Here is a 13411-nt window from a genome sequence, read left to right as displayed (position 1 = left end):
TTAAAAATCACAAGATAAAGAGAATGAAGTGGAAGCATAGTGGCATTCAACATCTTTCTAGAATTTACTAGTGGTATTCATTTTTCTTGTCTGTGTGTGAGATGGAGATTGAAACAACTTTGCCTGCAAAGAAATGTCCGTACTTTTTGGTAGGCAAAAGTCTCGATTTAACGTGAAAGATTACAAAGTTATGGAAGTCACTTTGTGAGAACTCGGGCATTTTTGGTAAGTGTAGTTTCAATGCCTTTATAGGTATCCCAATGTTACTTTTAAAAATGTATGCTCAGACCAAGTTTGGCTAGGCACTTTACAATATCATCACAGCTAATGTCTATTAAAAAAAAAAACAGCAAAAAAACAAAAACCAACTTCAGTTTCATTTTGTATTACGTGTGAACTTGAGGCATTGTTGGTGAAGAGCTTAGGTTAAGAATTAAGGAACCTAAAGTTTGCAGCTGTTTAGTGGCAAGGATTTGTTTTGTCGGAAATGCACAAAGTGTTAATCATACTGAGTTAGATCACCCAGTTTCAATGCTCAGAGAAGTTATAAATCTAGTTTGACTTGTAAACTTACTGTCTAATTATTGTTTACTGTAATTCATCTAATGCCACTAAAGTTACTATCCATTTACACAAATGTAAGTGCAAACGTGTTAAAAGCTTCAAAAAAGGACAAATGGACATTTGTCTAGTAGATGGATCATTCTGTTTCTAGCTTATTTGTATAAAAATGTATTCTTACCTATTAATACTTGCTAAAATCATGTTTCTGAATGGATGACAGATCCTGTTCCTGGCTGTTAGATTTAGTTCATCTCACACAGACCCAGTTCTGTTCATCACAGAAATGCTCTCAGGAGATGAAATGCTTCTTTGCTAGTGAGTTTGTGGAAGGGCAAAGGTGAAGGAGTGAGGAGAAAATTCTCTTTGGCATAAGTATTTCCTGTAGACAGCAATTACATACAGGTCTGTGAACTTTAGTTAGCTACCCACAAGCGTTTGAATGATGAGCTCAACATAGTGTTTATCTAGCCTTCCTTTAATTCTCTATTTCAAAGGCATGCGGTAAAGATGCTTCAAAATTAAATACTTTTTTTTCTTTTTCCTCTTTAGAGTGAAAGAGCAATTAATGTAATCGTAGAGGTGGAAAGTATTTTTTCAGCATCACCGTTATTATTTACAAAGCATAATTTAAGTTTTATTGTTTCAAGTACTCATGCATATCACATTGGGTAGCAAGTGAATTAGAATCTCATGTTATTTCTTTGAATTACGGGAACATAGTTTGTATTTGCACATTACTTTCAGGTATCTTTCTATCTGTTATTTGTACTCTTGCTTTGTATTTCAAAATTATTGTTCTCTAGTTGATTTCCAAGAACCAAAAGAAAGACATGCTGGAATGGTTTTCAGCTTTCATTGCACTGTGATACATAGCCTGCCAAAGGAAGGATGCCAGGAGCAATAGAAAATCAGTAAATAAATTGTTGGCTGATACTATTGTGAATATAGGTAAGAACTTTGAACTTGCAGAAACCATAGACAATCTGAAAGTTTCCTGATACCTTCTATTTTTTGATTTTCCCAAGAAGAAATATTCTCTACCAGCAGATTGTTTAGTTACAAACTTTATGAAGAAAAACTCACAGAAAACGGTAAATCAGTAAGGGTAAATAAACTGCTTCCATTTTTTCCTTCTAAATTCGGCTTTTAATGTTCTAATGAAGACCATATGTTTCTTTAAATTAGATAGATATGATATTTATGTTTACATACAAAGAGCCTGAAATATGAATGTGTGAGAAGTCAGTGGAGATGGAGTTACAGGTTGGAAGGAATCTGGAGAGGTCATCTCATTATGTCCTGCTTAAAGATGGGCCAACACTGAAGTCAGAGCAGGTTGCTTACAGTTTTGTCTGGTCAGGTCCTGAAAATTGCTAATTCCCAGTGTACCTAAAACCCTAAGGACTTCTGAAAAACTAATTTTTTGCCAGTTAAATGTCTTCCAGTAAATTTCAAGTTGACCTTGCATTCCTGGGAAGTAGGCAACTGGTTGTGCATTTCAAGCAGCATCTCTCTATCTGGAAGTAGAAATATAGATCATTTTCTCACCAGTTGAAGTTACTATGAGTTCACTATGTAGAAATTATGTATCGGACTGTGGCATTTTTCCTTCTGCAAGTGCTGCTGTTATAAGTTACTGTATGTGTAACTATTTTGCCATTAATCAGCTCATTGTTTGATGTCACACTGACTACGAGTTCTGTGTTTGAACTTAACGTATAAGCTTATTTTGCAGTAAGTCATTATAATTTCTTTAATCTAATTACTACTTTAATGAACGTAGCTTAATGCTGTTTTCAAGTGTTATCTTTCTTCCCAGCTAGTAATAGCATATAGTAACAGTGCAGAAAATCTGCAGTACTAATTTGATACAGTAAAGAAAAAAATGCTGTTTTAAAGGAAAAATCTATTGTATTCAGATATAGGTAGAATAGTATATTGGAGGTTTTTTCTCTTCTGTTGAAGCAGCAGCCTTTCTAATAAGGAGTCCAGATGAATTGGACATAGATATTTCCTCCTACTAGTTTTTGGGGCACAGATATTGTGAGTATTTCAAGTCTTGTTCACCCAAAATACGGCCATGGTTCTTCCTGATGGGGAAATTGAAGAGTTACCTTCTCCCAGTACTTTCAAAATGAACAAATGGCCCCAAAGAAAATGTGAAATGGAGCTTCCTCTGTAGCCCTTGCTCTGTAGCAGTTATCCAGGTATTTCTGAATGGAAGAGATTTTAGCGTCTAGAGCTTCTTTAAGCAAAATCCCCTGCCCTGGCCAACTAATAGGAAAAGAAGCTCTCTGTTGGTCTGGATTAGATCCTTGGTGTCAAATTCACTCTCAGGTCCAAAGAAGTAATGCATTTTTTTCCTGGCTTACTCTCTGTCACTTCCCAATATGGTCACATGTAGCACACAGTGCTAGCAAATTGTCTTCAGTAATGCTAAATGTCATTGGCTGCCTATATTTTATCATCACATAGAATTGTCCAAGAATGCTGGACTAACATTATTATGGGAATGAGGAAACTAGTGGCATAAGCATGAAAGCTATCCTCACAGTAACTAGAAGCGTATGTCCTCTGTTGAGACTAAACATGTCCAGTGTTGTGGAATTCCAAAAATTAAATTATTTAAACTGTTTCCTGAGTAGAGCTGTGTTTGAAATAGCCCAACAGAATAGCGTTGTAAGATAAATACAACAAAAAGTCTGTCTGGAAACCCTTGTGGAATTGATTTTTTTTATATACTAACAAAGAGTTCATGTGTCCTATGAAAACCTGTGAATACTTTGGACGATGAGTACTTCAGATATGCAGGCCTTTGTGTTATTACATGAGTTTTAATTTGCTGTGTATGCATTAAATCTTTACCTTAAGTGTAACAGTACTCTCTTTTGACCCAAGAAGGAAATTGAGTTTGACTTACATTTTCTGCCTTTCTGTATTCTGCTAGTCTCTGATATGGTTTCTATGTCAGCACACACACTCAGAGTGCAATCAGTCTTCCCTTTCAATCAGATAGATCTCTAGAACTGTGGTCTGGATTTAACCATCTCTTGAGTGCCTGGATTTCTTAAAATAATCTCGAACAGGCAGTTACCTTTTTTCCCCCCCACAAAAAACATCTGACTAAGGCAATCAGCTGGGTATTTCATCATTTCAGGGTTAAGAACATAGTGAGCGTTTTGTTTCAGTTTTTTTTTTTTTTTGTCCTGTTAAACTCCTCATTGCCACCTGGTCTTAATACATTCAATCAATATAATTTGGCACTCAAGGCCTTTTCACTGGCCACAGGCAACTCTAGCCTGTCTCATGCAGAACACCTTCTATGGTATGTTCTCATCAATTCACTATATATGATAACCCATTCATACATACTTTTTGGAAGAAACGAGTAAGATTGAGCTTACTAGCATTTTGCAGGGAGAATTTACTAATTTTTTACTAATAAATTGCTAGCAAAGTTACAAATGTTGCAAGTGTTTTATGAAATTCTACTTCAGGATTTCATGAGCAGCTTATACAATTTTCAAATTAATGTTTTTTGTGTAATTCAAAATGCCGTTCTCAGCAGATGATTGATCTGCTAGCTATCTGGAAGGAAGATATTTGCAATTGCCTTATGTACTTGATTTGTAAGTCTTTAGTCAGGAAAAAGAGCCTAGGTATCTGACAGAGATGAGTTTACATAGAGTTATATCTAGCCAACCAGTTTTTAAAAGAAGTAATATTAATACTTTGATAGGCAGGACTAGGTTACAAAGTAAATTATGTATATATTTATGTTTTGGTATGTTTGGTAAGTTTTCTGGTAGCTGCAGGCCTATCAGTATCACCTCCATACCCAGGAAGGTTATGGAACGAATAATCTCAGGAACCATCATGGACCAATTAAAGGTCAACCAGGGGATCAGGCCCCGTCAGTATGGGTTTATGAATGGTAGATTCTGTCTGATAAACCTGATTTCATTCTGTGACAAGGTGACCTGCTTAGTGGATGAGGGTCAGGCTGTCGATGTGGTCTATCTGGACTTCAGTAAGGCCATTGACACTGTCCCCCATAACATTCTCGTGGAGAAGCTGGCCCAGCTCCGCTGGGTGAAGCACTGGCTGGAAGGCTAGGCCCAAAGAGTCGTGGTCAATAGAGTTGGATCTAGTTGGCAGCCGGTTATGAGTGTTGTGCCCCAAGGCTCAGTACTGGGGCTGCTTCTGTTTAACATCTTCATTGATGATCTTGATGAGGGATTGAGTGCACCCTCAGCAAGTTTGCAGATGACACCAAGTGGGAGGGAGTGTTGATCTGCTAGAGGGGAAAAGGGCGCTGCAGAGGGACCTAGACAGACTGGATCCATTGGCCAAGGTTAACGGCATGAATTTCAATAGGGCCATGTGTCAGATCCTGCATTTTGGTCACAGCAACCCCAGGCAGCACTACAGGCTTGGGGAGGTGTGGCTGGAAAGCTGCCTGGTGGAAAGGGACCTTGGTGTATGGACAGTCGGCTGAACATGAGCCAGCAGTGTGCCCTGGTGGCCAAGAAGGCCAATGGCATCCTGGCTTATATCAGGAATGGTGTGGTGAGCAGGACTAGGGAAGTCATCCTGCCTCTGTACTCGGCATTGGTGACACCTCACCTCGAGTACTGTGTTCAGTTTTGGGCACCTCAGTACAGAAAGGACGTGGAGGTACTGGAGCAGGTCCGGAGAAGGGCAATGAGGCTTGTGAAGGGCTTGGAAAAAACGCCCTATGAGGAGAGGCTGAGGGAGCTGGGGCTGTTTAGTCTGGGGAAGAGGCGGCTGAAGGGAGACCTTATTACTCTCTTCCAGTACCTGAAAGGTGCTTACAGTGAGAGCAGGGTAGGTCTCTTCTTGCTGGTGACAGGTGACAAGACGAGGGAAAATGGCCTCAAGTTGCGCCAAGGTAAGTTTAGATTGGACATTAGGAAACACTTCTTTACAGAAAGGGTGGTTAAACATTGGAATAGGCTCCCCAGGGAGGTGGTTGAGTCACTGTCCCTGGATGGGTTTAAGAGCTGTTTGGATGTGGTGCTCAGAGATATGATTTAGCAGAGGATTGCTAGAGTTAGGGTACTATGGTTAGGCTGCGGTTGGACTTGATGATCCTTGAGGTCCCTTCCAACCTGAGTAATTCTATGATTCTAATAACAGCAGTACTTCATTTTATAGAACTGTACGTCAACACAAAAGTAGTTGCTAACCTGTTGGGAAAGCATGGAAGGATAATGGAAGGAACCGAATGAACTGGCAGTTATATGAGTATTCTTTTGGGCCTAGGTATCCAAACTTTGCATAAAACTGAGATTTCATTTGCTTAATATGAAACAGAGCAAGTTGTAGTAAGCCTTACTTACTGTGACCGTGGACACATACAAGTTTACAGAGCCATATAGTGGCACTGTAAGTTGTTAGTTACTTTCATGCATTTTTCACCCTGATTTAAAAAAATAAATAAATAAATAAAAATCAATTCTAAAACTCCCCAGTTTGTGTCTGTTTTGACGTCTAACTGAAGTAGCAAAGTGGAAATAGATCTGCTTAAAAAAACACATGGTGAAGAAGTAAAGAAGAATTCAAAAAAAATTGTGGGAATTTCTCAAAAAAGTGCTTACTACATTTCTAAATGGATTCATTTATTTATTGCCCTTTTTGAGAAAAAAAAATCAAATTTTAAATGTATGTTTTTTTAAAAATGTTTTAAAAGAATTCAAATATTTAATTTTATGTGGTCGCATTTTGGAAGAGAGGTTTTAGTTTGGTTTTCTTCTCATTTTGAATTTTCTCCCTCTTAAAGAATTCTCAAGCTTTTGTGCCTTCAGAAATTTCCTGTTGCAAGTAATTTTAAAGAAATTATATGAAAAGCTTTATCCCCAGGCTTTATCTTCTTCCCACTTCTTTTTTTCCCAGTTCAAAATACATTATTTGCGAAATAGATGAAGACTGCAAGAGGAAATAGAGGCAAAAGTCCACCAAGCTCAACAGATCAAATGAACTTTTGGTTAATGAACTTTAAGATAGAAATATAATTGAAGGCCTTGCTCATCAAACACCTCCAGAAGGAAAAGCAATAGTTTGAGAACTGTAAGAGTGTGGTCAGCAAAACCTTGGTTTTTTCTCAAGAAATAGGAATATTTGCAGAGGTGAGTGAAAGGTAGAATTTTAACAAAAGGAACATGAGATTGCCGATTGTTCTCAGAGTAGAGATTTGTGAAAAGACGGGACAGAGAACACAAAATTTTTAATCGAAGTTCTACAGTGCTTCAAGTTACTTAATTTTACCCAAAAGGTGCAGTGTTTTTCCATGTTTCAGGCTCAATCTTCATTTCTTGAGTTACTAACTGCATCTTCTACACACTCTACAAAAAAAAAAAAAAAAAAAAAAAAAAAAAAAGTGCCCATAGCAAACATAACATTTATCTTACTAATGATACCTTTGAAATTCTTAGTAGTCAAATATATTTAGCTAGCTAGCTAAATGTTTTTATTTGAAGAATTGGAGAAGTATGTGTCGGGTAAGAAGAGAGAAGGTAATTTGCCATGACCTATTTTCATTCCATTCCAATTGAAATTGCACCATTTAGCTGAGTTCTAAAAAGGGATGCCTGAAGCACTCTTGCATTAAATCATCTGTTAATGTCAGGACAAATCTATCTCATCTACCTGCTTGTAGGTGGTGACATCCTTCTGCAAGGGAAATTGGTGTTCTGCACACTCATCAGAAACTTTCATGTGCTAGGACAACAGCAACAAGAGCTGATATTTTGACAGTTGATGAGGAGAAAAACTTAAGTTGAAAAACTAAGAAAACAGGTAGAAATACACATCTTTGCCCTTAGTAGCTCTGATGTAGCCATCTCAAATTCAACCAAAACCTTAATGATTTGGTACAAGAGGTAAAAAGGTATTGTTTTTAAAGAAAAATGAAATAATTGCAAATTCCATCCTGATGTAAAAGAAGCATAACTTCTCTGAATTTCATAGTCTTACAGGAAAATTTGGATTCTAAGCATGTGTCACAAACAGTTAACTACTTGTCCCATTTCCTTAGTCTGAAAATCTAAATAAGATAAAGTGTTCTGGAAGCCTTTCTAATGTCTCTCATCCTCTCCAGTACCCTGTCTGCTGGACACAGCTGAAGTTTCAGAGCAAGGGAGTTCTATGCCTGTCTGGGTGCCATGGACTTTGGCTATGAGCAGCTGAATGAAAGACATGAAAAACAAGCTTAACTGTCTGTCATTACTGTGGCATGCCATGCATTTGCTGTTGAGCCATGTTGCAGTGTTTGGTACTGTTTCTCTAGCACTCTGTGTGCCAAATACAGTCATTAGGTGATCTGAGATCTGTCAACCATCTGCGCCTGGTATTTGTTCATCCTCAAATGGGGAAGATATCAGTACAGAGCTACAGTGGGGGATGGTGGTTCTAGGAGGTCTCTGGGGCTTGTCATTTGAGTTACTGTGTCCCTTGCATTTACTGTTCAATCCTTCTACCTGACTAATATTTGAGTCTCCTGAGAATAATGTCACAGTGTGACAACGGGTTAAAACATCGTTTCTTAAATATTTGCCAATGGTCAGGAATATCCAGACAGCTTTCATGTAAATGAGAAATTTACTAATCCGTGAACTTGGGCTTTTTGTATTTTTAATTTACATTACATTGGGTTCATGAAGTAGGGAAAGAAGTTATAGCTTCCTTCCTGGTGGTGGGTTAGACTATACTAGCTTTGACACACCATTTACAGAGATGGATTCATTCTGCAGCAAAGCTGAAGATGATATTGACCAAATTTGTGCAAAGTACCCTTTATTAATTCTTCTTGTGCAGGTTACTTGTGTATATTATAAGAACTATCTCACTATGTTCTAGTAATATATGGAAACCTGTAGAGACAAAATGATTGATTATTAGTCCTGATATTTGTAATTTGATTTGTGCAGCAGGCATTAACCAATACCAATTTCCAATTTTCCATGTTCTTAGTTCTGAAATTCCAAATCTAGATGGTCATGCTATCAGATCTGAGTCTGCTTTGTTTAACCCAAGTACGAAGATGTAGTGTAAAGTGATATTAATGAAGACTGAACTGGGGCCCTGGTCACCCACAGTCAGCAGGAGAGCTTCAGATTAGGATAGGCCTAATAATGAACACAAACATAGTGGAATATGTTGCCAAACTGAATCTTTCATACTCTGTCAAATGGAAACACCAGAATAAATCTTCATGTCTCTCTGCTGGACTGTGGGTTTGGCACAGAGATTGCTCAGACAGTAGCTCCAGACGCCCTGAGAACAGAGACCTCCTTTTGAAGTAAGTTACAGAGTTCTCATATTCCATTCAGAGAAGAAATAAAATGTAACAAATTGAAGCAATTTTTATTTGCTGCTGATTAAGTATATTTGGGAATAGTAGTCAGTTGGACTACCCTGTGTCTTTGCTAGTTTGGGAAAAATTGTCTTCTTCCTAGGTTACCTTATGAGTACAGAATGCCTCTCTAAAACATGCACAGTCTCTTAAAAGAGCAAATCCTTTTATTTAAATCCACCAGTGTATGTGGTATTGTTTGTTGTTTGACATAGCAGTTCCTTTTGAATAAACTGGCAAGATTTATTGCCACAGTGCAAACTGAGGGAATGATATTTTAAATTGTCATTGAATTGTATGGCCAATCAGTCTGTGATGTGAAGACTTGAGAACTCCAGGAGAGTCCTAAAAAAATGTTGCCCTGTGGAGACTTGAAAAGTCTGTGAATCTGCTGTGAGAATTTTCCCTCAATTCTCATGCTGGGAAATGTGTTATTTCAGAAATTTTAGAAGTGACAGAGGAATTTGACTTTTCAGCTTTGAAGTTCTGAAGCGTGTGAACATTTTTCCTTATTTGTGGGCATGACAAACTCTGAACACTCTGTTCTGTCTCTATGCGTGGATATGCACTTACAGTGCTATGGCACTGTACAGAAAAGAATGTTTAGAGGAATCAAAAAGGACAAGTTGAACTACAACACAAATTAAATAACAGAGATAAATGATGCTGCAGGAGTTAAGATGACAAAGGCCATGTGTCTGTAGGGAAGAAATCATATCTTCAAGCAGCAGATTGCCCTGAATTTTTTATTCTTCCTTATTTTTAAATCTGGGTTCACAGAGAATCAGAACCTTGAAGATCATTGTACTGGGACTAAGACTCGTCTGTTAAGATGACCATGAAACCTGATAGAAATACACAGGAGAAAGGCATTGTTTGCTTGATTTTTTTTTTCCCCCTTGGAAATAGAATCAATTAACTTTCAGGCACAACAGGTTTTGATCCATAACTTATTTCTTCACCTTATCTTGGAACAGGCAGTGTACCTGTGCTCTTCTCCACTGCTCTTCTGAGCAGTGTAGGATAATGCAGTTCATCTGTCTGAGCGACACTGTACCCCCGGAATCTAGGAAAATGGATTTTTCTTCAGGTCTTGTGTAACAGAAATTCCTTCTTGCTCTTTTTCCATGCAAGGCACTGCCTATGGCCTTAACTCCTCTGGTGGACTGGAACTCCAGCAGTCCCCTTGGCAGGATTCATTTTTAACTTTGGGAGATCGGAAACCTCTTAAAAGTGTATGTGAACAGAAATGTAGGGGATATTCAGAAGATTTTTAGAAACTTTGTAACAAACATAAAAGGAAACCAACAACCCCACTCTCAGTTGATGAACTATGATAGACGTTTTGTTTATTATGTCTGTTACCATTTGCAAACTGTCAGTGGCGGATTGTCAGTGTATCAGAATTTCTCGTGTCATAGGTGATATTATTTATCACCACTATCTCTCATCCTCTCTCTCCACTTGCAGACAGAGCAACCATAACAAAGGACAGCATCTGTATTACATTTTGTATGGGCATCACTGGCTAATTTTTTTCCATACCTGAAATTAACAGTGGGGATAGATTGTCTGTTAGGAAGCTAATCTGGTCAGACTATGAGCAAAATCATGTAGCCTAAAATTCATAGGAGGAGTTAGACTTCTGCCTGTGTTTGGGTACCTACATACCTCCTTAGATGTGACTCTGAATGCTTCTGACTCCCAGTTGCATATTGGAAACCATAAATAATTAGAAATTAGATGATATTCCACTAATTTATTAGGATATTGAGATGCAACTGCATACCATGAAAACATATGAAACAGGATAAGTGCCTCACAGAAAGCTACTATTGAAAAGACACTCTTGGTATCTGAATCTCAAAGCATCCATTCATTTCATGTTTTTCTTTAAGTATGCCCTATAGAAAGCAAAAAGTAAAAATGTTGTGACTTCTGCGTGTTAAACTTTTCACACAGATAATAGAGCACATACCTTTACTAGAAAATGATGGAATTGTCTCTATAACTCTACAGTGATAAAAATTCCATATTGTTAAATATAAATAGTTTTATGGTAATAATAGGAGATTTGCAAGGAAGAGAGATTCATTTACTTCTAAGAAATGTCTGACCTCTGCTACTTCACAACCCATTAGAGAGAGCTAAGGTCCACATAAGCTGGCATTCTTTCTCTTTTACCTGGAAGACGTTATTTTTTCAATAAATACCTAAATCAAGTCAATATTTTTAGAGCTAGTATGATTACCACTTGAAATGGTCTAATCTTTGCACTGAAGTTGTCTGATACTTTGTATCCAGTACCAGTTAGAAAGAAATAATTAAGATGTATTTGGTAATTTAACTGAAACATTTGAATGGGTTAGATAAACAATAGACTAATCATAGAATTGTCTAACCATTTAAAATAACATAAACTCTACTGCATATACTTTTATTTGGATTAATGTTGCTGTCAGAATTTATGAGAAATCTTGAAAGAGGATTTCATTCTTACCTTATGGTTAACGCTCTCATAAATAATAATTTGTCAGTTCTGTAGGACAATATGTACTATTAAGTTGTTCAGTGCTCCTCTTTGAAGTAGAGGTGTGCATTTAATGTTCTGTGCAATTACTCTATGGATAAAACTGCAACTTTCAGATCTCATTTTTAGAACTGCCAAATCATACTCTAACTTATCTTTTAGTTCTGAAGAGAATAAATGCCATTAATAATCTAATGCTATATAGAACAGACCTGAGACTTCTCTTGTATATGCAAGTATCGTGCAGTCTTTTTCTGCATTAAGTATTATATGAGTGTATCATTGATAACTGGCCAACAAATAATCAAAAATATAAATAAACAACAGTAAAAAAAATAAATCTGTTTTGCTCCCAGAAAAGCAATCTGATATATTAAAGGTCCATTAGGAGTTTGTTCTAGTTCTTGCTTAGACCCATGAAAGTGATAGTAGCTAATCATTTACAAATCGCTGATCTTTCTTAGAGTTGAACATCACTATCCTGTTTGATATTTTGGAGTTTATCTCCTTGCACAAAACTTTCATTCTTTCATTCTTTTCTACTGTTTTGTAAAGCTACTTTAATTTTGTATGAGTGAGAGGGAAGAATGCAATATCTAGTGGAATATTTGAGGTGAAAGTTTATCTTTAATTATAGTTTCAAAATTATTTTATGTGATCTTGTATATGCAAACCAAAATATCCAGAGAGCAAAAAATGGGCAATTGTACCATTTTTGTATGTATTTTTGCCTTTATCACATTGCCAACAGTCAAGGCTGCTGTCTACTTTAAAACTGACCCAGCTATATTTGTTGGGCTCCAGTAGCACTCATTATAATGTCTGTGACAGCCTGGCATCAGGAGAACATCAGCATGGAAGCAGCCACTTCTTTTCATCTGCTGTCACTGTCATCTGCTCCGTAGTCTCTGGGCTGAGCTTCTCAGTCTCTGTGTAGGGTATTTTTTTTTCCCTCTGGACAGGAAAGTAAGGCCTCTGCATGTGTTTAACCCCACATTTTTGCAGGATACTATTATTTCTGCTTTTAATTGACTGCAGTTTTACAGGAGAGTGTGTCCCAGATGTGATTACTCCTAAATGAAAGAGCGCTAGTGTTGGACTCGTTTCCCATCCAATTACCAGTTGCCCCTTCATTTTATTTTGAAAGTTTTTTCACTTGAGTATGGGGTTTCCAAGTGAATCTGGTAATCCTGGATTTTTTCCCTTGTTTTTTCAGGTGACCTGTAACTGTTTCACCATCAGTAATGGAGAGATGCAGGATGTTGGTGTTGGCCTATATCCCAGGTACCATGGACACTGTTTCATTCACAGGCAAAATCTGTTAGTTTTTTTTTTTCCTCTTTTCCTAGGTTGCTATAAGCACCATCAAAGTAGCAGGTAACATGTTCAAACAAGAAACTGGGAAATGCAAATAAATTAGAAAAGAATAAAAAACAGTCATCAAATTGAAAGCATTCTTAAAAGTTCTGATTACAGAGTTAAAGAAGGCTAAATAGGATGTGTCTCTATTTTTATGGGGATTATAGTCATTCTTAAGTAAGAATAAATGCTAACATTAGAAATGTGTGACTAAGGCTTCCTAAAAAATTGAATGGAAATATGTTCTGTGTTGCTTTGAAGGATAAATATTTTGCAACCAGGAGCCTTCTAATTTGTCAATTAAAAGAAAAAAAAATTGAATATGTTTATTAGTAAATTACCATAACTAAGAAAGAAAGGTAAAAAGGTAAACCCCTTGAAAGATGATATTTGAATTCTTGTTTGCATTAGTTAAGAAAGATGTACCAGGTAAGGGTATGCATTCATAGGATTTTGTTACAGTACCTGTCAATGTTGAACATGAATAATTGAACGTTTTATCTTACTATATTAATTTACATGTGTGAATATAGGGTTGAATTGTATTGTCAGGATCTAAAGGGGCCTGTTGCTGTTGTTTCTTT

General features: G+C 37.0%; 1 protein-coding gene across 1 annotated transcript in view; it reads left to right on the top strand.

Annotated features, from left to right (window-relative positions):
- The window catches only part of SMYD3 (SET and MYND domain containing 3), a 359693-nt gene that overhangs the window by 273671 nt on the left and 72611 nt on the right, over nt 1-13411 (top strand). The window contains exon 6 of the mRNA XM_042817530.1: nt 12685-12752. Within this exon, the coding sequence (XP_042673464.1) occupies nt 12685-12752 (68 nt within the window). The remainder of the gene's footprint in view (nt 1-12684; nt 12753-13411) is intronic.

This window comes from Centrocercus urophasianus, unplaced genomic scaffold (genome assembly GCF_019232065.1).
Source record: "Centrocercus urophasianus isolate 14NV4802_14NV808 unplaced genomic scaffold, USGS_Curo_1.0 seq_10, whole genome shotgun sequence".
In the NCBI taxonomy this organism is placed as follows: Eukaryota; Metazoa; Chordata; class Aves; order Galliformes; family Phasianidae; genus Centrocercus; species Centrocercus urophasianus.
This window is presented reverse-complemented; position numbering and strand designations above follow the sequence as displayed.